At 48.3% G+C, this 25,662-nt stretch overlaps 1 protein-coding gene across 1 annotated transcript; it reads right to left on the bottom strand.

Annotated features, from left to right (window-relative positions):
• Positions 1-15,448: 15,448 nt before the first annotated feature.
• On the bottom strand, positions 15,449-17,065 carry CATSPER2 (cation channel sperm associated 2). Its single transcript, XM_048508559.1, is given in 7 exon segments — positions 15,449-15,660; positions 15,663-15,999; positions 16,002-16,178; positions 16,180-16,451; positions 16,454-16,514; positions 16,516-16,740; positions 16,742-17,065. Coding segments are annotated over 7 exon segments (1,608 nt in total).
• Between the last annotated feature and the right edge of the window lie 8,597 nt (positions 17,066-25,662).

Below are 25,662 nucleotides of genomic sequence, written 5' to 3'. Positions count from 1 at the left end.
AGTGCTCGGAGTTCTGCATCTTGATGATGGCAGAGGATGATGGATTATCGTTTATGAGCACTGTAATCCTCTAAAAATTACTTAGCTGACTCTCTTGAGAAACCAGTGATTTATTAGAGAGACAGCTACACCCATTGGTCTCTCTCATGATGATTAAGCAGGGAGATAATAACCCTTCGCTCTGGGATTATTGCCTAAATATCAATTTGTGTGCGAGCTGAATTAATATTCGTTCACTCCCACCCCCCACCCCACAGTGTAGATTATGAATGAAGCTACATCTAGGATAAACTTAATGAAGCCACCGACTCATTCTCCTGGATGGCTGGAGAGCCACGAGTAGTTAAGAATACAAGAACTGTTGCCATTTCAGTCCAGGTACAAAGAAGGAATGTTTCCCAAAATCATTGTATGGGAGGTTGTTTTCATCTAATAGTGGAGTTTGGATGTCTTGAGAGCCAGCGTGGTGTGGTGGTGAAGAGCAGGTGGATTCAAATCTGGAGAACTGGGTTTGATTCTCTACTCTTCCACCTGAGTGGCGGAGGCTTATCTGGTGAACCAGGTGTGTTTCCGCACTCCTACATTGCTGCTGAGTGACCTTGGGCATGTCACAGTTCTTCAGAGCTCTCTCAGCCCCGCCTACCTCACAAGGTGTCTGTTGTGGGGTGAAGAAGGGAAAGGAGCTTGTAAGCCACCTTGAGTCTCCTTACAGGAGAGAAAGGTGGGGTATAAATCCAAACTCTTCTTCTTATAGGCATAGAGCGAGACGCAGAAAGGACGTAAAACCATCCAGCTGGACGGAATCCTCAGGAATGGGTGATAGAACTGGGGAAGCCGTAATCCAGAAATCTGATTCTGACTTCCGTCACCATGGGAACATCCAGGCAGCAGAGAAACGGAGGACCCTTCAAGAAAGGATACCTCTCATCTACAGATCTCTTCCAGTCACGTGATCAGGATAAACCAATAACCTCCTGCTTTACCCTCTCTAAATTCCAGTGGCTGCAGTTGCTTTGGTTGGAGAACCATTTGTGAGGTGGCTGGAAGGGTTGCCAACCCTGGGTTAAGAAATTCCTGAAGATTTGGCAGTGGGGCATGGGAAAGGCAGAGTTTGGAGAGGGGAGCGAACTCACTTGGGTATAATCACGTTGAATCCATCATCCTCCAAAGCAGCCATTTTCTCCAGCCGAGCACCGAGCCAGTGTGGTGGTTATGAGTGGTAGATTCGAGCCAGGTTTCATTCCTCACTCCTCCAACATGAAGAGCAGTACTCTGATCTGGAAAACTGGGTTCGATTCCCCCCCTCCTCCACATGAAGCTTTGTGGTGACCTTGGGTCCGTCCCAGTTCTTGCAGAATTCTCTCAGCCCCAACCCCCCTCCCCCAACACCACACAAGGTATCTACCCAGAGGTGGGATCCAGCAGGTTCTCACAGGTTCCCGAGAGTAGGTTACTAATTATTGGTGTGTGCCGAGAGGGGGTTACTAATGGGTGATTTTGCCACGTGATGTTTGCCTTAGTTACGCCCCTCCTCTGCTCCTCAGCAGTAGCGCGCAGAACTTGAAGCAGTCTAGCAGGAGGTGCACCGGCGTGCGTGGCAGCCTGCGTGCATTCGTTTCCCGCCAAAGGACCGGTGCAGCGGCTGCGTCCTTGCCACAGCCCCACCCAGGAATGCCCCGCCCCCAGAATGACCGGCCACGCCCCTGTCATGCCCCACCCAGCCCCATTGGCACTACGCCACAGTTTGAATCCCTGGGAACCTGTTACTAAAATTTTTGGATCCCACCACTGTATCTACCCTATTTTAGACAGGCAGGAGAAAGTATTCCAGGTTTCACAGGCAATTGAAAGGAAAAGATGGCTCTGGCTATTACATCTTTGTTCTCTAACCAATTTTTAGTTCAATGTTTTTCAAAAGGATCAGAGAGTAGATGATGTGGAAGACCTTTAGCTGAAACCCTGGAGATCCGCTGCCAGTCAGGATAGATAGGCTGACTGTGATAGGCCAATAGTCTGACTCAGTGTAAAATACTAAGTGGGCTCCAAGGAAGCAGGGTAGAAAGCAGGTGGTACACAGCAGCAACTGAACCCCAAGGCAGGCTCTGAAGTCCTGGGCACTCGGTGCTGGAAGAGGGGGCTTCTTATAGGGAAAAGGGAACCCTCAGGGTCATGCAGAGTGGCCCTTAATCTTCCAGGACAAAGAGGAATCCTGCCTTTCTGGGGAAAGGCAAGAGACACGCATCAAATGGTTTGAGTCATTAAGCTAATGGTCGGCGTGCCTAGCCTGATGGGCTAAGCTGGGAGTGCCTGGAGGTGAGCTGAGTCAATCACAACCATAAAACAATGGAAAAATAATAAGATGGTCGTTAGAGGGAGATTAGTCAGAGGAAGGCAAGACAACAATTAAGAGGAATGCAAGACAATAAGTTGATAGCACTGCAGCAAGAACATACTGTCTCTGTTGAGAAAACATTTGTCTCACACATTTAATATGGGGGACATTCTCTGTCCCCAGAAAGTGGAAAGTATGGTAAGCTCGGCCTAGCAAATGTCCACAAAGAAGAAGAAGAAGAAGAAGAAGAAGAAGAAGAAGAAGAAGAAGAAGAAGAAGAAGAAGAAGAAGAAGAAGAAGAAGAGGAGGAGGAGGAGGAGGAGGAGGAGGAGTTTGGATTTATATCCCCCCTTTCTCTCCTGTAGGAGACTCAAAGGGGCTTACAATCTCCTTGCCCTTCCCCCCTCACAACAAACACCCTGTGGGGTAGGTGGGGCTGAGAGAGCTCCGAGAAGCTGTGACTAGCCCAAGGTCACCCAGCTGGCACGTGTGGGAGTGTACAGGCTAATCTGAATTCCCCAGATAAGCCTCCACAGTTCAGGCAGCAGAGCGGGGAATCAAACCCGGTTCCTCCAGATTAGATACACGAGCTCTTAACCTCCTACGCCACTGCTGCTCCTGTTACCCACAACTACATTGATAAAGAGGTTAAACATAATAGATGCCAACACTCCCCCGGGTTCATACACTGACTTAGTTCCGCTGTGTGGCGTGGACCATTGCTGTGTTCAGATTTGTGAGTTGGGGCATGTTCTATAATGTGATGGTGACTTTGAGATGACCTGGTGCAAAAAAAAAGTTGTTTGGTTGGGGTGGGGGAGGGTAGGTCTTCTTCAGAGGTCAAAGTGCGGGGACACACCACCAGTACTTATCCAGCAGTTCCAAATAATACAAAAGTCACAAACAATCCTGTAAGAAAGATTGATTCTGAATTCTGCTGGCCGTTCCCCCTTGTGGCCTTGTGGCCAAATCCTTGTGGCCGTTCCCCATAGCTGTGACTAAAGTCTTGACTATTCCTGCCTTTGCATTTCATGGAGGACACTGTGCATGGTTACGTTCCTGCTCACTTTGATAGGTGTGTGCTGTAGTAACCCCGTAAACCTTTAATTGCATTATTTCCTAAACAGCTTTCTGCTGCTGTTTGGTAACGCTGTGCACTTTCGGCAATCCTTTTCCCCTTCTGTGACCTCGGTGATTACTGTGACCTCAGTGGCGTAGTGGCCAAGAGCAGTGGCTAAGAGCAGGTGCACTCTGATCTGGAGGAACCAGGTTTGATTCCCAGCTCTGCCGCCTGGGCACTCCAATTGAACAATGTCACTTCTATAAGTATTTGGGAGTAACTTTTAGATAAACCCTTTCCTGGAAAGCTCACTTGGCCTCTGTTAGAGGAGAAAACTTTAAAAATGTAAAGACAATAATAACTTTTTTTTTACACAAAGGGGGGCTCTTTACTGGACCCAGCCATCAAACCGGAGGTGGGATCCAGCAGGTTCTCACCAGTTCCCGAGAGTGGGTTACTAATTATTTGTGTGTGCCGAGAGGGGGTTACTAATTGGGTCTGCTTTTCCGTTAGAAATCCCATTAGGTCCAAAAATCATAAAGTCCTGTTGTTTCCTATGTGGCTGGTTAGCGAAGGTAGGAAACGGGATAATTCTCCCTGTTGGGCTGTTTTAAAAGCATGTTTTAGTAATATGGTAAAGTTCCCTGTTTAAGGAAAGTATCCTTCTTTTGATTTCTAGAAACAAAATTAAGTATTTGAAAGTATTAACTATTTGACAGGCAGTCAATTAGAGGAGAAGTAGTTGTTTCTGTTGGCAGTAGACGGTAGGACTTGCTATAATGAGTTTAAATTACGGACAGAAAGATACCAGCTGGAAATTAGGCACTTTTTTGTTTACAGTAAGAGTTTTTTACAGTAACAGAGAAATTATTAATGCCCCGCCCCTGGAATGCCCGCCCCCGCCCCCGTCGTGCCCCACCCAGTCCCATTGGCGCTACGCCACTGTTTGAATCCCACCACCAAGGAAACCTGTTACTAAAATTTTTGGATCCCACCACTGCCTATACCACTTGTTCCTCAGTTTTGGAGGGTGAGATTAAATCACAAACTATTACATTTCCATTAGGCAAAAGACCTGATCCTATCTGAGTGCCAGAGGCATATCTAGGGAAAATGTAGCCTGGTGCAAAATCTGAGTTTTCTGACCCCCCCCCCCCCCCCATGAACAGATGCCCTCCCCCACCCCAACCAAACAACTTTTTTTTGCACCAGGCCATCTCAAAGTCACCATCACATTATAGAACATGCCCCAACTCACAAATCTGAACACAGCAATGGTCCACGCCACACAGCGGAAATGAGTCAGTGTATGAACCCGGGGGGAGTGTTGGCATCTATTTTGTTTAACCTCTTTATCAATGTAGTTGTGGGTAACTTGGAGAGTGTGGAATATATGCACCCCACTGTGGGCAAGCCTGAGGCAAGTCGTACTACTGTGTGCTGATGATACAGTGCGGATTTCAAAAGCTAAACTCAGTTTCAAAAGACTTTGTAATACTTTAGGTCTGTGCTGTAAGGAAGAGGGGTTAAGTATAAACGATTCCAGAACTAAAATAATGGTATTTAGGCAAAAGCCAAGGAAACCTCTTGGAGTACCTTGGGCACTCCAATTGAACAATGTCACTTCTATAAGTATCTGGGAGTAACTTTTAGATCAGGGGTAGGGAACCTGCGGCTCTCCAGATGTTCAGGAATTACAATTCCCATCAGCCTCTGTCTGGTAGGGGCTGATGGGAATTGTAGTTCCTGAACATCTGGAGAGCCGCAGGTTCCCTACCCCTGTTTTAGATAAACCCTCTCCCGGAAAGCTCACTTGGCCTCTGTTGGAGGACAAAACTTTAAAAATATAAAGGCAATAATAACATTTTTTTTTACACAAAGGGGGGCTCTTTACTGGACCCAGCCATCAAACTGTTTGTCAGGAAAGTAATTCCACCGACGCTATTTGGAGCTGAAATATGGGGGTGGAGTAATCAAGAGTTGCTGAGCTTGGAAATATTGCAGAAGCAGTGTATGAGGAGGGTTGTTCCACTCCTCAGAGGACCACCTGCAGCCAGAGGTGGGATCCAGCAGGTTCTCACAGGTTCCCGAGAGTAGGTGACTAATTATTTGTGTGTGCCGAGAGGGGGTTACTAATTGGTGATTTTGCCACGTGATTTTTGCCTTAGTTACGCCCCTCCGCTCAGCAGTAGCGCGCAGAACTTGAAGCAGTCTAGCAGGAGGGGCACCGGCGTGCGTGGCAGCCTGCGCCTGCGTGCATTCGTTTCCCGCCCAGGGACCGGCGCAGCGGCTGCGTCCTTGCCACAGCCCCGCCCAGGAATGCCCCGCCCCCGGAATGCCCGGCCACGCCCCTGTCATGCCCCACCCATTGGTGCTACGCCACAGTTTGAATCCCACCACCATGGGAACCTGTTACTAAAAAATTTGGATCCCACCACTGCCTGCGGCTCTAATGAAAGAAAACTGGGGCTGCCCTAAATAAGAGCCCGCGTTAACACAATCTTTCAAAAATACTGGCTGAGTAATGAAACAAACAAACAAGACTCTCATGCAGAGGCGTGGGGAGGGATGTTGCCTGGGGCAACACCTGCTCCGGGTGCCCCCACCAGCCCCAGCCCCACCCCACTTACCTCAGCCAGCGGGAGCCTGTCGCAGGCCACCCCTCAGCCCGGCCCCACCAGGTTGCACCTTCTGCCACCGGAGGCTCCACCGGCTGAAGGAGCAGCCTGGCGGGTGAAGCCGAGGGGAGGGGTGTGCGGGCAATTCTCCCCCCACCCCGCATGACCAGCTGGCATGTGCCCAGGGACATGTGGCCCCACATGCCCCCATGAGCGCTCCGCCCCCGTTCTCTTGGTCAGTGGAGCTGGCCACTCCTGAAGAATCTGATGAAATGTAGAACTGAAGGAATTACCTCAGCCAAAACAAGAAACTCTGTCCCAGATGGTTTGCTCAGTGGGAAAGAGAAGGACCGCAGCCTTCGAGACTGGTTTTTCCAAAATGACGCTGTGGCAGACTGCAGCTCAATGTAACAATCTCATGCAGCCCCCTGGTTTATTTATTTTTTTAAGGGATCATCCCAGAACGTTGTATTCAGTGAACTTAACACCTCGGGCACCTCGGGCTTTCATCTGTTTGAGATTTCATGCCATGCCTTCAGCAATGTAAACGGGTCTCTAGAGCAGCAGTGGTGTAGGAGGTTAAGAGCTCGTGTATCTAATCTGGAGGAACCGGGTTTGATTCCCGGCTCTGCCGCCTGAGCTGTGGAGGCTTATCTGGGGAATTCAGATTAGCCTGTACACTCCCACACACGCCAGCTGGGTGACCTTGGGCTAGTCACAGCTTCTCGGAGCTCTCTCAGCCCCACCACCTCACAGGGTGTTTGTTGTGAGGGGGGAAGGGCAAGGAGATTGTCAGCCCCTTTGAGTCTCCTGTGAGGTAGGTGGAGCTGAGAGAGCTCCGAGAAGCTGTGACTAGCCCAAGGTCACCCAGCTGGCGTGTGTGGGAGTGCACAGGCTAATCTGAATTCCCCAGATAAACCTCCACAGCTCAGGCGGCAGAGCTGGGAATCAAACCCGGTTCCTCCAGATTAGATACACAAGCTCTTAACCTCCTACGCCACTGCTGCTCCTTCGGAGCTTGTAAGTCATTTTGAGTCTCCTTACAGGAGAGAAAGGTGGGATATAAATCCAAACTCTTCTTCTCTTCTTCCTATTTCTTGTTTTGAAAACCTGATGCAGTCACCAAATGCCCCCCCCCCCAATCCTAATCTAATAGATAGGCCATTGATGTTAAATCAAAGGTATAACCCAATATATTCATTATCTCTTTGTTAAATTCAGAATTCTATTATTGGTTTGTTTGTTTTTCAGACAGAGGAATGCTTCTTATTAAAACCCACCCGGGCAGATGCACAAAAATGTGTTCCTGCTGGACAGCTGTTACTTTCCCATACTCCACAAAACATGGACAGACTCAATTGGCCATGCTGGCAGGGGATGATGGGAATTGTAGTCCATGAACCTCTGGAGAGCCACAGGTTGCAGACCCCTACTCGAGCCTCATGGGTGAATGAGTTCTAAGAAAATTACTGTACTCACACTTCTGAAATTTTTGTAGTCTTTCAGAACTGAATGTTTGTCTAACATCTAATTTTATCTACGGATAAATATACCTGGTCCTTCTATGTGTTCATTTTTTTAAAAAAAAAATGGCACCCTCCCTTCATCCAAAGAGGGTTTTTTATTGTTCCCGTAGCCCTTTTTCTATGACTAAAGTCACACAGTATTAATGACTAAAGACTGAATGTACCTGGGAGAGGGACGGATGAAAGGATATATTTCTTTCATCTGATTTTTTATACGATGTTAATTGAGATCTTCTCATTACTTCATTTGTTTGTAATTGACTGAAAGGTGGTGGTGTTGTTTTTTTCGGCAAAGCTCATTTTCATGGCACTGCTAATTATAAAGAGTGTGATTGGTTGCTATTTATAGATTCGTTAGAGGCATGCAGTCCAAAAAGTTTCTTTAAAAATTCCAACCCTGCCCAGAAACTGCAGATTTCCGCAGCTCCGTGGTTTCTGGATGCAAAAGCCACACCTCTCTGCCGCTGTGATAGGACATCTGCTTTGTAAATGGGTGGCTCCTGGTTTGAAACTTGGAATCTCCAGTTAAAGATCTCTGCTCTTGAGAAATGATCCCTTTTGGCCATGATCCTGGAGAACTGTTAACCATTAGCGTAGGTGGGAAAAAGTCATGGAAATGCCAGAAGAGTGCACATTGGGCCGGACATCATCTACTTATTTTAATTGTGGAAGATCACTGCTGCTAGTGTTTTAATGTTTAATTTATTTATTGTTTTAATTGAAACTATTTGCTGTATTCAAATGTTGATTGTTTTGTAAACCGCCCTGAGCCCTTCAGGGGTAGGGCGGTCTATTAAATTTTATTTATTTATTTATTTATTTATTTATTTATTTATTTATTTATTTATTTATTATCATAATCATCATCATCGACGGCGGCGGCGGCGGCAACAATAACAATAACAACAACAACAACAACAACAACAACAACAACAACAACAACAACAATAATAATAATAATAATAATAATAATAATAATAATAATAATAATAATAATAATAATAATAATAATAATAAGCCAGCGTAGCATAGACTGATTAGATAAATGACTCAAAGGTCCCTTCAGGACACATTTGTGTCTGCAAAGTCACCTCTCTTATCCCGTTTCCTTCAAGGAGGAACAGCCTGAACTTTCCAGCTTAAACAAAATTCGTCAGGGCTTGGGGGGGTAAGAAAGATTGTCCAAGATTAGTGCTTGGATGGGAGAGATCTCCAAGGAGAAATGTGGTTGCAATGCAGACAGAGGAAATGACAAACCACCTTGTCTTATCCCTTGCCTTGAAATTCGCTGCCCTTATTCAGCAGTCCTTCCCAGGAGATCTGGAACTTGGGATCCAGATTCCAGTTCCCACCAGAACCCAGCTTATTGCGTTGCAGCGGAACCGTCTGAAACACCGCAAACTGAACCGAAGTCGGAAAATCTTCTCAACAAGGCAACAATTGGTTTATATTCACTGGGCCCATTTGCCCTTGTGAGTTTTTCCAGAGGTGTAGCAAGAAAGGAAAGCACCCCTGTCCCGCCCTGGAACACCCCTGTCCCAGAACACCTCTACCATGACCCCGCCACGACCCCGCCACAACCTCACTACACACCCCCTACAGGACCGCACGCCCGGTGCGTTGCGCACCCCCATTCCCTTGGATCTACGCCTCGGAGTTATTCAAATGCTTTGCATTCTTCTGAGACGTCCCCTCTTCTAAATAAGATACAATCCAGTGCATTGAATTTTTATGTACTCACTTTGGTGCGCACAATAAAGCAGGAGAGACGGCCTGATCAAAGCAGCGGATGGCACTTAAACTGTGGCTCCTGTCAACGTTAATAACCGAGAGGGCAAGAAGATGGCGCCTCAGTGACTTCTTCTGAGCACAAAGCATTTTTAACTGGCTCTTCTTTATTGCATTATCGGCTTAGTAGTTGGACACTGATTTATTATCCCTCTCTTTTCTCCCTTTGGTACGAATGCAAATATCTTTATTATTATCTTATGGTTTTCCTGAGCATCCACTGCTAATGGTACTTGGGGAGAAAACAAGCATTTGAAAGGACAGGTATTTCTGGGTAACAGAGGCATATCTGGGGGAAATGTAGCCCGGTGCAAAATCTGAGTTTCTCCCCCCCCCACCCCGTCCCCGCATGGGCGGTCCCCTTCCCCCACCATGACTTTGCCAGAGAGAGAAATTTCTTTTAATACCAGTGCATGGAATAGCCCTCGAACTACAAGAAATTTTGAGCATGGAATAAGTAAGCCTGTCTTATAAAAAGTTGTCATAAGAAAAATTACGTTTCACCATTTTACGTTTCACCATTTTGATCCACATTACCTCAAAAAAACCCCACTTATCGAGGTCTTGAATACAACCTTAATTATGTGCACAGGTAAATAGTTGCCTCCAGGCCTAGCAAGTTTCCTCACAAACAAAAGCATGATTAAACATTGTGCTTACAGTAAGTAAAAAAAAAAATTCTAATTAGTAACCAAGGCAACTCACTGCAAAGGAACTCAACTTCTGATAACAAATACTGAAATAAACTTTTGGATAAAAGCAATGCTTTTGAAAACACACATCGAGTTGCTTTGCACTGAATCAACCTCTGGAGAGCCACAGGTTGCAGACCCCTGCTCCAGACCATCCATCCATCTCCAGTACATTAAGATAAGAACATAAGAACATAAGAACAAGCCAGCTGGATCAGACCAGAGTCCATCTAGTCCAGCTCTCTGCTACTCGCAGTGGCCCACCAGGTGCCTTGGGGAGCTCACACGCAGGATGTGAAAGCAGTGGCCTTCTGCGGCTGTTGCGCCCGAGCACCTGGTCTGTTAAGGCATTTGCAATCTGAGATCAAGGAGGATCAAGATTGGTAGCCATAAATCGACTTCTCCTCCATTTGAAAGCTATCCAGGTTAGTGGCCATCACCACCTCCTGTGGCAGCATATTCCAAACACCAATCGCATGTTGCGTGAAGAAGTGTTTCCTTTTATTAGTTCTAATTCTCCCCCCCCCCCCCAGCATTTTCAATGAATGCCCCCTGGTTCTAGTATTGTGAGATGCGCAGTACAATATAATGCCTAACAAGAAATCCAACAAAACACAGAGCCAGCGTGGTGTAGTGGTTAAGAGCAAATGTGCTGTAATCTGGACCACCGGGTTTGATTCCCAGCTCTGCCACCTGAGCTGTGGAGGCGTATCTGGTGAACCAGATCAGCCTGTGCACTCCAACGCACGCCAGCTGGGTGACCTTGGGTGAGTCACGGTTCTTCGGAGCTCTCTCAGCCCCATCTACCTCACGGGTGGGGGAAGGGAAAGGAGATTGTAAGCCCCTTTGAGTCTCCTTACTCTTCTTTTTCTTCAAATCCCCTTTGAGGGGGACATGGCGCCCCCTTCGCCACACCACCCCTAGTCACCGCAGCACTCCCCCTGCGCCTGGATTGCGCTGTAATTATTTGAAGGTATTGACCTGCTTCGCCCAGACCGGTCTCGAGTACAATAATTGTTTGCTTGCTTTCAATCCCCGGGTGGTCGAATGCTACTGGCATCAACAAAGGAACAAATGCGCTGGTTATTTAGTGCGGGCCCATTAATCGCAGCCTGTTGATCCAGGCATTATCATTCTATCACGTACACTGCTTGTAGAGCACCTCGCCGACAATGCCTCTCGTTGCAGATAATAGTGGCGCGTGACACAGTTCAGCAACGAATTATCGCCAAACAAAATGGATGCCTCATAAAATCGGCCTGAAATGAATGTGAGCTACTTAAAAACAAGGACAGCCAGCGTGTCGACTAGCCGTCTCCCTCCAGCTCCCCCGCCCGGCACAAAGTGCCTCTGTTTATAAGGTGTGCAGCAGTTAACAAAGCTTCAGAAGTGGAATTTGGTGTTTCAAAGTTGCCATTTATGGGCAGCCCCCCACCCCGACCACAACCGTATGCCATCTACACTGGCTGCCTATCGAGTTCCGGGCCATCTTCAAAGTACTGGTTTTGACCTTTAAGGCTGTTAGTGGCATTGGGCCTGCATATCTGAGGGTCCGCATCTCCCCATAGCGCCCAGCTAGGGCCCTCCGCTCCTCGGAGGAGTGTCTGCTGGAAATCCTTGGCCCAAAACAGATCCGGCTGGCCTCTACAAGGGCCAGGGCTTTCACAGCCCTGGCCCTACCTGGTGGAACAGGCTCTCCAAGGAGACCAGGGCCCTGCGGGACCTTCAAAGTTTCCGCAGGGCCTGTAAAACGGGCCTGTTCCGCCAGGCTTTTGGCCAGCCGAGATAGCCATGTCATCCAGGCCCCCTGTGGATGGGGTTGGGGGAGGGAACTGTCGCCATTTGATTGTTTTAAATTACAGATGGAACTACTGTGTTATATTTTACTAGCGGGGCCCAGCCACGCGTTGCTGTGGCAATTGTCCTTCTCATCACCGCAACCCACACAGATGTCCATGCAGGTCCAATGATCCGCAGCATAGCCTTTTGGGGTGGTTAAATGGAATCCCTCTTTCCCTTTTCAATGCACATCGTTATATGGTGCTTGTTTTTTAAGTATAAGGTAACCCTTTCCATTCCACAACGGAACTGTCCAGTGTGCGAATCCCGCTGTCCATGAGGCTGGTTGACACGCACAGTCCTGGCTTGGGTAAGGCAGAACTGGGGCAAGGAGGCTATCCCAGTCAGGCGGCAGAGGCAGGGTGGTGAGGCGCTCAGATCGAGGCCAGCTCCCTGGGTTCGTAAAGGGCCACGTGCAAAAGAAGCGTAGTGTTGGTTCGCCCCCCCCCCTGTGGATTTTCTTAGAAGAAAAAGGCAAACTGCAGCTCGCCTTTAGTAAAAGAGAGCTGTGGTAAATATGGGTGAGGAAGTGGGTAAGTAGTGGTTGGATGTGAGGGAGGGCAGTGAGATGTGTGAGGATGAGCTGGATGTGTATGAGTGTATGTGTGTTGTGTGGTAGCAGTGGGTGAGGCACAGAGAGTGAAAGTTACCTGCATGTGTGGGGTGGGGGAACCCCACCTGGTGTCTCACACGGCAAAGTGTTTATGTGTTTCACTTCCACTCGTATTATCTAGCAGTATTACCTATTTACTGTTTCCGCTGCTCATCTCTGCCCATCTGCACGAACATGCTAAGCCCTCCGGCCACAGACAGACAGGTTGCACGAACATTCTAAGGGTGACGGTTAAACACATCAAGCTTCATAGCCTGGTGCGCCAGGAAAAAGACGTTTTACAAGGCTCAGGCATGGACTTTCGGGGATTTTAAGGTCCCATTACCTGCCTGCAACAGGGAGGAACGTCATGTGAAAATTTGGGGGCAATCCATCCAGCCGTTTCGGCATTAGAGATTGACTAACAAACAAACAAACGGACGGACGGACGGACGGACGGACGGACGGATGGATGGATAAACCAAACAATTTTTTTTGCATCAGGTCTTGAAGTCAGTGTATAGACCCAGTGCGAAGGAAGAGGGGTGGGGGCATTTTTCCGACCCCCACGTGACTAAATGGCCACAGTCCAGACATTTGACCCCACATGACCCTTTGAGCGGTATGGCCCTGGGTTGGCCACTGTGTGAAGCAGGATGCTGACTGGATGAATTAGGCCAGTTCAATCCAATGGGGCAAAGTTTACGGTAGAGTGGGAAGTTGAACCCGGATCCTTCAGAGCCTAGATCCCATAATACCATGCATGTTTCCTGTTCCTAGTAACAGACATGGGCTTAGGGCCATATTAGGCTATTTTTTTGTTATGTTTTGCTTTTAAGTTTTAAGGAGCAGCAGTGGCATAGGACGTTAAGAGCAGGTGTATTTTAATCTGGAGGAACCAGGTTTGATTCTCAGCTCTGCCACCTGAGCTGTGGAGGCTTATCTGGGGAATTCAGATTAGCCTGTACACTCCCACACATGCCAGCTGAGTGACCTTGGGCTAGTCACAGCTTCTCGGAGCTCTCTCAGCCCCACCTACTTCACAGGGTGTTTGTTGTGAGGGGGGAAGGGCAAGGAGATTGTAAGCCCCTTTGAGTCTCCCACAGGAGAGAAAGGGGGATATAAATCCAAACTCCTCCTCCTACTCCTCCTACTCCTCCAAACTCTTCTTCTTCTTCTTCTTCTTCTTCTTCTTCTTCTTCTTCTTCTTCTTCTTCTTCTTCTTCTTCTTCTTCTTCTTCTTCTTCTTCTTCTTCTTCTTCTTCTAAGTTGCAGACAACTCACAGCAACCTGATAGGGTTTTCAAGGCCAGAGACATTCAGCGATGGTTTGCCATTGCCTCCCTCTAAATATCAACGCTGGACTTCCTTGGTAGTCTCCCATCCAAGTCCTAACCAGGGGCAGCTCCAGTGGCATAAAGCTAAGGGGTGCGTGATGCACCAGGTGTGCGCCAGTGCGAGGGCATGGAGGGGTATGGAGGGGGCATTCCAGGCAGTGGTGGGATCCAAAAATTTTAGTAGCAGGTTCCCATGGTAGTGAAATTCAAACTGTGGCATAGTGCCAATGGGGCTGGGCGGGGCACAACGGGGTGTGGCTGGGCATTCCAGGGGCAGGCATTCCTGGGTGGGGCTGTGGCAAGGCGCAGCCGCTGTGCCTGTCCTTGGGCGGGAAACGAATGCACGCAGGCGCAGGCTGCCACGCACGCCAGTGCACCTCCTGCTAGACTGCTTCAAGTTCTGCGCGCTACTGCTGAGAGGAGGGGCGTAACAAAGGCAAAAATCACGTGGCAAAATCACCCATTAGTAACCCCCTCTCGGCACACACAGATAATTAGTAACCTACTCTCGGGAACCTGTGAGAACCTGCTGGATCCCACCTCTGATTCCAGTGCATTCTGGGGTGGGGCAGAGGCGGGCGGGCAGGTGGGTGGGGGCACGGTAGGGGCGCAGGCCCCCAGGCCCAGTTCCCCCTCGCTCCAGCCCTGGACAGCCCTACTTAGCTTCTGAGATCTGAAACGAAGATGATGAGTACGGAGACATCTGAGACAGAGAGGAAGACTGAACAGGAACCACCACCACCACCAGTCTTTGTGGAGGGAGTTTCAATCTTTGGCACAGAACCCAGTAGGACTTCCTCCCATATAACTCTCATAAGCTTGAGCTGCAAGCTTTTAGCTATATGAGTGCCATCGGTCACAGTTGGATTCTAGTGGTAGTAGGATGAGTCCTTATCTCCAAGCATTCGTTAGATTTCCTTTATCAGCTCTCTTCGCCAGCATGGGCTCAATTGGGCCATGTTGGAAGGGGCTGATGGGAATTGTAGTCCATAACATCTGGAGTGCCAAAGGTTCGCCACCACGGACTTATGGTGACCCTGTAAGGTTCTCAAGGCAAGAGACAAGCAGAGGTGATTTGCCATTACCTTCCTCTGCATAGCAACCCTGAACTTCCTCGGAGATCTCCCATTCAAGTCCTAACCAGGGGCAACCCTGCTTAGCTTCTGAGCTTGGACAAGACTGGGTGAAACTAGGCTATCCAGGTCTAGGTCCATCACATATTACACAAATATAAACCTGGTATTTGGCATTAAGTGCACATTTAACAGAGAACCCTCTCTATCTCATAGGTAATAACTTCACAAGCCTGTTCAGCAATGTTATGGATTCATAGTTCCATCATCCCCTCGCCACTACCACCTCCTGGCAGGTGGGATGATGGGGAAACTGTAGTCCACATAACGCCTGGAGGGGTCACAGCGAGTTTGACACCTATGCTCTAACCAGCTGATTGTGGCTCATGGACTAAGATCCCTGTACAAAATGCACGCTTGCAAAACAAATGGTGATTTTCTATATTGCAGCCTCTTCCATTTCCTGCCAGCTAATAACCCCCAGCCTTAATAGCAGCCTCTTTTTTTTGGCTCCTCATTTACAGCGAAGAGGCAAGAGTAGGACGGGTGGCCACAAGCAGAAGCAAAGGACCTGGGGACATCCTCTGAAGTCTCAGTCAGCGCATGATTGCCTCTTTGAGTTGCAGCTCTCGGTCCCTACAAGAAAGGCCCCCCTTATTTCAGTCTCCTCTCCAGGTTGGTTAGCATGCCCAGCGCAGCGACCATAAGCGCGTGTAGTTTCTGCCGCTTCCTCCAGGTTGGTACTGGAGCTTCCTATCAACTCAAAGTAGCGAAGAGGGTAGTCCCGAGGCCACACCACTTCTGTTCGTCTATCCACAGTTTCCTGATAAAGCCGCCCCAGTTCTTGTAGATGAAGTTCTCCCAGTCCAAGCCCCCTAAAGGGAACTCATGATCCCGGCTCTCAGCCGACGAATGGCTTGACACTTTTCCTGAGCCCATCTTGTCCTGGGACTTCAGCGCCGCATCTCCCAGTCTCTGGGTCGTGGTAAATCGGCTTTCCATAATCTCCAGCTTGAACCTATCCGCTTGCTTCTGGGCCTCTATCTGCTTCATCTCCTCCACCAAATCGTTCCGGATGTTTTGGAAATTGGTGACCATGATGGCCACAAAGAGGTTCCTGAAGATGAACGCGCCGATGAGGAGAGCCACAAGATGACGAACATGCCGGTGATGAATTTGTTGATCCCTGGGATCTTCCACGAATCTTGCAGCAGAGCGTACCAGTGATCCATGGTGAAGAGGATAAAGATGGTCACCAAGGCGTTGGGCATGTCTTTGAAATAATTGCTGTACTCGAGGTCATTCCTGGTTCTGAGCTGGAAAAGTGTAGCTCTCAAAGAAGAAAAAATCCCTGCCACCGCAGAAGACATAGAAGAAGAAGTTCTAGGGAGGAGCAGGGATGAAAAGCTACGCGCCTTCTGTAAGTGCTTTCAAGAATGGCCATGATGATGACGCTGACTCTGACGGGATTCTTGGGAAGAGCTCTACAGCGCCGTTTAGGACCCGGAAAAAAAATCAGGATGATCCGCTTTGGTTACCACTCCGGTAGGACGTTTCCCTGAGAAGAAAGCAAATTCGGATCTATGGCGGAAATCACGGGTGATGGTAAAGTCGAAGACGTTCCAGGGATTCTTCTTCTTCCAGTACTGCTGGAAAGCCAACCACCCAGTGTAGCCCAATCTCAATGAAAAAGATGAAGAGGATCACCCAGATGGCCACCTCCAAGACCGTCTTCATGACCTGGAAGTGCTCCTCTGTGCTCTGCGCGATCTCTGGGATCATCATGAGGACCGCCATGTTCAAGCAGATGAGGAAAATGATGAAGCTCTTGAACACCTTGCTGCTCAGGAGCCAATAGGCCCACATGGACAAGGGCGGGAAGCGGGCTGCAGCTTAACCTCGACAAGCGGTTATGCCTAGCGCCCTGGGTGACCAAAATGTTCCGGATGGGCACCACGTTGAAACGGACCAGCTGGTTATGGTCAGTGAGCATCAGCTTCTTGAGTTTCCTATGATCCAGGAAGTCGCGTATATTGTGCCGCGGGAGCCCATGGCTGAGGCCCTTCAGGTGGTCGATCAGGTAGAACGTGTAGATCAACTTGGAGCGGACAGCATCTCCTCGGGGGTGGACCTGCAGTGGCACGGCTTTTCTGGATCTGGTGGATTCTCTTGAGTGTGAAGGTTTCGGGGATCCCACGTGGTCATCCATGTAGCACCTCGAGCAGGTTTGAAAATCCTTGGACTGAATCCTTATCCTGGACTCCAGCCAGAGTTCAGAACTCTGGTTTGTTGTAGTAACGACATTCTTCCATTGGAAGGGAGCAAAGAATCTGGCTGCTGTCGACAGCATTCCGCTGATGCTGTCAACGGAAATCAACTTGTAATGATTTTCCTGCACTGAACCATTTCAGGGACCTGACTTTGGACAGCCCAGCCTAGATCTTGGAAGCTAATTGAATGGACGCATACGACATGTACTATTCTTAGATTTAAAAAAAAAGCGTATGATAGAGGAAAAACAATGCAGTAAATACCCTGCAGAGGACAGCAATATATGGATTTATTTTCCAATATATGGAAATTACTTTTAGAACTGTATGCTTACATTTATTATGTTTTGTTTTGTTTTTTTTTAATTTATAGGCCGCCTCATCCCCGAAGGGCTCGAGGCGGCTCACAACATAACTGTTTCCAGAACAGTTATCACCACTCAGCGCATATGATTATAACAGCATTGTCTGTTCAGTATTATTGCTATTAGTGTTACAATGGAGTAACGAATTAAAATCAATAAGCTCAAAGAAGTTCAAGCCGATACAGAATAAAATCAGTCACAAAGAAGTCTGTAGCCTGGGAGTAACAATTGACCTTGCTATCTTGACTTCTTTGTGACTCACATACCAGGCTACTCCCCATTCAGAGGGCCCCACCTTCCTTTGACCCCTGCCACAGTATATATACTCCACTTGCTTTCCATTCCTACTATCAGATCCTCTGAAGATGCCAGCCACAGATGCAGGCGAAACGTCAGGAGAGAATGCTGCTAGAACACGGCCATACAGCCCGGAAACCACACAGCACCCCGATGTGGCTCTTGTTGCTTGCAAAGTCCAGGGACTGGGAAGAGGTTGCTTACGAACATTTTCACATCTTTCAAGCCCCCCTTCCCTTAACAACTGCTGAAAAGGATGGGTGCCAGGTGCCAAGTGCAACGTTTTCCGTCCTCAAACGGGCTCACCCGCTGCTTCCCAAGCTCAGCCCTCGGAGAGGCAGCGGCCCCTTCCACACATGCAGAACAATGCCCTTTCAATGCACTTTCACAATGGTTTGCAAGTGGATTTTGCTATTCCGCGCAGTCAAATCCGGCTGCGACGTGCATTCAAAGCGGATTGAAAGTGCATCATTCTGCATTCTGCACGTGCGGAAGGGGCCAGCCATCGAGCATTTGTTTCATGGACTCTGTATGGAACTGGGTGCAGTTGCACATGAACAACAGCAGGGGGAGGGCTTACCTGCTACTTTCCAGCCAGGATTCTTCGCAAAGCTGCCTCTGGAACCACCAAGAGCGGGGGGGCGGGGGGGGGCAAACAAAAAAAAATAAGTGTCACCGCTTGCTATCATCAAATGCTGCTGGCTTTTGAGTCTTTCCCCCCCTCTCTTTGCAAATCTAATTACGGCTCTATACAGGCCATTAGTTAATGAAGAGAAACCACTTGAGCTTTTCATGGTCTGAATACGCTGTAACTCCTGGTCAACTGTTTTGGGGGGGGGGGGTTGCCTCCTCCGTCCGCCACGTGGAGGGAATTTGGAAAAATAATGCAGAACTGAGGCGGCACAAAAATAAGGAAATATTTTCCTGATGGGACAGAGGCAAGGAGCAGCAGTGGCGTAGTGGCTAAGAGCAGTGGCTAAGAGCAGGTGCACTCTGATCTGGAGGAACCGGGTTTGACTCCCAGCTCTAAGCCAGCTGAGTTGTGGGAGGTACTTATCTGGGGAATTCAAGATTAGCCTGTACACTCTCTGGCACACATGCCAGCTGGGTGACCTTGGGCTAGCCACAGCTCTACGGGAGCTCTTCTCTAGCCCCACCTGCACTCCTACATAGGCAGCTTGAAAGAGTGAGGGGGGGAGGCAAGGAGCCAAAGCCCTCTTTGAGTCTCCTACAGGAGAGAAAGGGGGATATAAATCCAAACTCCTCCTCCTCCTCCTCCTCCTCCTCCTCCTCCTCTTCTTTTTCTTCTTCTTCTTCTTTTGCCCTCTGCCAAGTGCATTTAATCACTTCTGCGGGGTTGGGGTTTTCTTCCAGCCCACAATGACACCGGCAACCTTTGGGGTAGCATTTATTTTAAAGTCCTTGGGGCTGTCAAGATGGCTGATGATGTCTCTTGCCCTTTACCCAGAAATCACACTTCCTGAAAATAGACCTGCTTTATTGTCCAAACAGGAGGTCAAGACGGAGAGAGACATTTAGAATCTGAATGGTTAATAATCTCTTTAAGTAGTAGTAAAAGAGAGGAAGTTCCTAGCTTTTGTTTTAGCTGTCTGCGCATTTTCTCCGTGGGCAGGAGAACTCATGCCTCATCCCATGACCCTGGCATGGTTATAAGAACATACAACCACTGCTGGATCGTGACCAGAGTCCATCTAGTCCAGCATTCTGCTACTCGCAGTGGCCCACCAGGCGCCTTTGGGAGCTCACGCAGGATGGTTACAATGCCTCTCGGCTGCCAAGCTGCCTCGAGCACCTGGTCTGCTAAGGCATTTCTCTGTAATCTGAGATCATGAGGAGGATCAAGATTGGTAGCCATAGATCGACACTTCTCCTCCACTTCAATCTGTCCAAGCCCCTTTAAAGCTTATCCAGGGTTTAGTGCCTGTTCACCACTCCTGCAGCATATTCCAAATACCAACTCCACACATTGTGTGTAAGAAGTGTTTCCTTTCGATTAGTCCTACCTTTTCCCCCCCAGCATTTTCAATGAATGCCCCTGGTTCTTCAGGATGCGTATTAGGAGAGAGAGAGAAAATTCTCTCGCTCAATATTTTCTACCCCATGCATAATTTTATAGACTTCAAATCACTATCCCCCCCCTCAGACGCCTTCCTCTCCCAAACCAAAGAGTCCCAAACGCTGCAGCCTCTCCTCATAAGGAAGGTGCTCCAGTCCCTCAATCATCCTTGTTGCCCTTCTCTGCACTTTTTCTATCTCCTCAATATCCTTTTTGAGATGTGGCGACCAGAACTGAACACATCTCAGTAACTGGCACAAGTTCACTTAGCATGCCTCAGGGCAGAGCAGGAATTTGAACCCGGGGCTCCCAGCACCTAGTACAACACTGAATACCACCCATAAATATTTTATCTGTTCCAGTGTTCTTTCAGATCACCATCTTTGCCAGGATAACAAATATCTGTTGTGGCATGCTGCGCAAGCCAACCTGAACATTTCTTTGGTATGCTGTTGACAAAAGAGATACGGGTTCACAGTTCACAGTTACCCCAAGGAACAGGGGAGTCACTCGAGCTACTATATACATAAGTATTGTTGTAGGTTTTTAAATATATCCAAGGAGATACTCAGCAGAGATGCAGAATGGAAAAATAAAGATAGCCAGAGATATTTTGAGTTGCTTTTGTATAAAAAAATAGTTTACTAGCTTAAGGGAAGGGTTACAATAAATGCTGTACTTCTCTATTACATATTTATGGCTTTTAAAAGTACATCTTGTAGCTATTTGCTAACTAGCCTTGTGGTTCTGAACAAGTGTGCTATACTGCTCCAACAAAGGCTCATTCTGCACATGCAAAATAATGCACTTTCAAACTGCTTTCAGTGCCCTTTGAGGCTGTGCGGAATGGCAAAATCCATCGCAAACAGTTGCAAGTGGTTTGAAAAATGCATTATTTTAAAAGCGAAGGGGCACCAAAGGAAACAGGTAACTTTATAACTTCTGGGCTGCATGCTGGCCAACATGTTCGCAAGGGTGGCTACGCTGACCACCGGCTAATCAATAGAGTAGGTAATAAAACAGTGACCTCAGCAACTGGTTTACAGACAGACAGTTAACCCTTTAGTAACTGAATTGGGACAGACACTTGCAAAAATACCAACAGTTGTCCGGTCATGATCCACTTTAGACAAACCCAGCAAGGAGCTTCCAAAGCAAGTGAGAAGCGGGAGCGCTTGGCCGTTGCCTTCCCCTGCAAAGTCTCCCATTGAGTACTGACCCCGTTTAGCTTCCGAGATCCAATGCAGTGCAATCCAACGCATACTTACTGCAGTCCTAACTGGTTAGATTTACTGCATGACCACCTACAGCAGGCAAAATCCCATCTTCCATCATCACTCCTCTCCCTGATCAATCAGTTAAACAGCAGTAAGGAGGGGAAACTGTGTTGTGGACAGGGTGATGCCACTCTGGGCCACTCCCCACTTACCTCGTCTGAGTGCAACCCCACAGCGCACTTCTCAGAGAAAGCCTCCGCGGGCTTTGGACAACGGAGATGACATTTGTTCCCCACTCATTTTCCATTCAGGAAATAGCGCCGGGTTCCACAAGATCAAGAGTCAAAGAGGCAATCGAGCTGCTCTGATTGGCTGCGGCGCGTGCACTACGGCATATACACGTGGGAGTTGCAGCCACGGTCAAGGCGGGCTCCATTTTGGATTGGGCTGACCTCAAAAGCCCGTTTCTGATAAGCTGAACGATTGTTTTGAGAGACGTCCTGCACATGCTGACGCCACTGCCTGTTGCACTGCTTTGGCAGAAAAATGAAAAGTGAAATATTGGTTTCCGGGCTTGGTACACCGCCGGACAACCCTGTGCTTCTTCAGCTGCACTTTGCCAAGTTGCAAAACAGTGGAGCTTTCGAGCAAAAGAGCAAAAGAGCCAAATGTTGGCACGCCTTATTGTGCAGCACACGCATCAATTTCCAGCAATTGGGGACAATACACTCCCTAAACAAAATGGTGGTTCCTGTTTCCCGATTGTCGCCGAAGCTGCACGCCAGAGCTCTAATCAGCCGCTGCGAAACAGCCAAGGTTCCCACACCTCCTGCGCACCTGGGCGCTTTTGAAAATGTTACTTTTTCAGAGGACCTAATTTGCCGCCACGGTTACAGAGGCAGGCAGGGAGAGCTGCAATTAAGGGCAGCGCGCCAGTGGGCAGCTGGTGGACGTGGGGAAACGCCCATCCTCCTCGTGGTCTTTAAAGAGGTGACCCCACGGCTTATGGGAGTGGGAGTGGCCCTCTGTGGTCTTTATTATGAGAGATTGAGGAAACGCTAGAGTATTTCGCGTTATTTCCGTGGGTGTTATTCTCCTGCGTGGATGCAGGATGCTGATTCAAATAATTTAACAAATGGTTGTTGGCTACAAGCGACTATTTTAACAACCGGTTCTGCCGGGCGGTGCTAACTGCTGAATCCTCGGCCACTGCTGGATGGTTTGGAACCAGTGGTGGTATCCAAACATTTCAGCAACAGGTTCCTATGGTGGTGGGATTCAAACTGTGGCGTAGCACCAATGGGGCTGCGGGTCATTGCCAACAGGTGTGGCCGGGCATCTCTGGGGCTGCAGGCATTCCTGGCATAGGTCTGTGGTAAGGACGTGAAGTCGCTACCGTGGTCCTTAAGCGGAAACGCACGCAATTTATAGTGCACACTGGCCACGCATCACTGCGCACCTCCTGCTAGACTGCTTCAAGTCTTCATGCCAGCTTACCGCTGAGAGTGAGGGCGAATCCAAGGCAAAAATCAATGGGCACACAATCACTCCATTAGGCAACTCGCACACACCAATAATTAGTAACTGCAATTCCGGGAACCTGTGAGAACCTGCTGGATCCCACCTCTGGGCCCAACCCTTTTGGGCAATGGAGAAATGCAATGCAATCCCAGGAAGAGCTGAATCTCCTTCCTAAGTGTAAACGAGACCAAACCTGTGTCCTTTTCAAGTCCCCCATTCCTTTTCCCAATTCTCCCCAGAAGGTACACTGTATATATCAATGTGTTTGACTCTGTGTTAGTTTAGTTTACACTTTCCAACTAAAAAGAAGTCCCCTGGGTGTTTCACAGCACAACAAAAGTCAATAGAACGCAATGAAATGATGGGAAAATACAGCAACCGCCCATAAAATACAATAAAATATAACGCAAGCCAGTTTCTAAATAGCGCCCTGATTTGATTCTTCTCTGAGCACATCGGCATAAAACCAGCGTATTTTTTAAAATGTCTGCAAAAATTAGTAGACGAGAACAGCAGGGAGATTTGGGGGAGAGAAGAAAATAGCCGCACAAGATAATTAAGTCGTGTTTTGTAGAGTCTGGTTGGTGACCTTACTCCACATTTGGAAACAGGAGAAATCTTTGCAGCTTAAAGTCTGTTGCAGCTGTAGATTTTGCATTCTGCAGCGTTTGACAGATGGGCGGGAGTAAATAAACAGGTTTGGGGGTGGGGGACACAACCCAGAAGAAAGGACAAGCAGTAAACAAAGAAGGATCCAAGAATTAAGTGTAAGTTTTGGGTAGCGCCAAGATGGAACATTGTGTCCTTCTCCTCGATCAAGGAGAAATCACGAGCTGAGAACGGCTGCTCCAGCATATTCTTGGCTGCCTTCGCTTGTTTGTTAGTAATGAGAGTCTTTTTTTAGCTCAAGTCTTGAGCAAAGAGGGAAACTTGTGGCGAGTGATGTCGCGCTGTGTTTCATGTAGGGCCACCAAACGCAAGGTGGGGGCTGAAGATCTCCTCCTATTACAGCTAGGGCTGGATCTAGGGGGTAAGTGGGGCAGGTGCCCAGGAGGTAGGCAGAGGGGGGGCAGCAGCAGGTGGGGGGAGGTCCAATTTCCTGGAAGGGGTGGCTCGTTCTCAGTGCACGTGCCTCATCCTCCCCAACTAACAACAACAAGCCTTTATTGGCATATAAAACAGGACAAATTTTTAAAACAAAACAAGGTTAAGAAAATGTATTAAAATTACCAATTTCCAGTGACATAAAATTTGCAACATAGTTTCACAAAAGTAGCACATCAGAGCTGTTCAGGAGATTGGGTATCTTATAACACTCATGCCAATTGAGAACATTGCAAAGAAAATGGGAATTCAGTGTATTTTGGCGCGCGCAGGATCTTATTGTATTTAGTTGCATAGAACAGAGATTGGGTCAAGTAAGTTTCAACCGTAGTCCTATCACATGAACAACACTCTTTAGAATGTTCCATATTCTTAATCTTCCCTCCAGAAAGCAGAGTTTCTCGATGCAAGGCAGCACATTACATCCTTGCAGTAGCCAAGGCCTCCTCTGGCAGGATTAATCAGCAGATCTAAGATATGCTGCCACAATTCCACGCCGCGATGGGATTAATAATGTAGTCGGAGAACAGGTTGCACCCTCCCCACTGGGCTAAGCCAAGCTAGGAGGTGATGGAACCTTAGAGGTGCTCGGTTCAGGCAGCTTCCAGATACAGCTCAGGAATCCACTTCCCATCAAGTTTCTACCAGCATGGCCACATGCTGACAGAGAGCCTGGATGGGAATTGTAGTTCCTGAACATCTGGGAGAGCCGCAGGTTCCCTCACCCCTGTCCCTAGAAGAACTTGGAGATTTACTTTGAAAATGGGTCCCCTGGTAGTTCTGACTAATGCAAATTGGAATGGGTCCAGAGGAAGGTGACCAAAATGATAGAAAGCCCAGATTCCATGCCTTATGAGGGGAGATGTACATTTGTGGGATCCCAAAATTTTAGTAACAGGTTCCCATGGTGTGTGATTCAAATCAGTGGGCATAGCTACCAATGGGACCAAGGCTGGCACGATGGGGGCGGGCCGGGCATTCTCTCTCTCAAGGTGGGCAGAGCATTCCTGGGCTGGCTGTGGCAAGGATCGCAGCCGAAAGCCAAGGCCGTCCTTGGTGGGAAACGAATGCACACAGGCGCAGGCTGCCACGCACGCCGGTGCACTTCCTGCTAGACTGCTTCAAGTTCTGTGCACTACTGCTGAGAGGAGGGGCGTAACTCAAGGGCAAAAAATCACGCGGGCAAAAAATCACTCAATTAGTAACCCTTTCTCGGCACACACAAATAATTAGTAACCTACTCTCGGGAACCTGTGAGAACCTGCTGGATCCCACCTCTGGAGATGTAGTGAGCTAGGTATGTTTAGTCTGGAGAATGTTAAGAGGTGACATGGTAGCCATGTTTGACTATTGGAAGGGATGTGATGTTGAAGAGGGAGCAAGCTTGTTTTCTGCTGCTCCAGAGACTAGGACCAGGAGTCATGGATTCACGGTACAGGAAAAGAGATTCCACCTAAACATCAGGAAGAACTTCCTGACAGAAAGGACTGTTGGACAAGGAATACACTGCATTGGAGGGTGGTGGAGTCTCCTTCTTTGGAAGATTTCAAAGAGAGGCTGGATGGCCATCTGTCAGGAGTGCTTTGATTGTGTCTTCCTGCATGGCAGAGGGTTCGACAGTGGCCCTGGTGGTGTCTCCCAACTCTATGGCCCTCTCCGCGACGCCAAGCAGTACAGGCCAATAGGTGTTTTTTCAAACCACTTCCACAACTGTTTGCAAGTGGATTTTGCTATTCCGCACAGCTTCAAAGAGCACTGAAAGCAGTTTGAAAGTGCACTATTTTGCGTGTGCGGAAGGGGCCTATGATTGAATGCCTACTCAATTCACTTTTGGGGGGTGGGGGGAAGGCAGAGGAGGCTAGAGAAGAGCATTCCTGGCATAATTGCTTCTAAGAAATCGCAGGAACAAAAGGTGGTTAAAATCACTCGTGTTATTTTAAATCATATTCCCCCCC

Source organism: Sphaerodactylus townsendi, linkage group LG09 (genome assembly GCF_021028975.2).
Source record: "Sphaerodactylus townsendi isolate TG3544 linkage group LG09, MPM_Stown_v2.3, whole genome shotgun sequence".
Lineage (NCBI taxonomy): Eukaryota > Metazoa > Chordata > Lepidosauria > Squamata > Sphaerodactylidae > Sphaerodactylus > Sphaerodactylus townsendi.
Note: the sequence above shows the minus strand (reverse complement) of the source record. Positions and strands in the feature narration are given on the sequence as shown.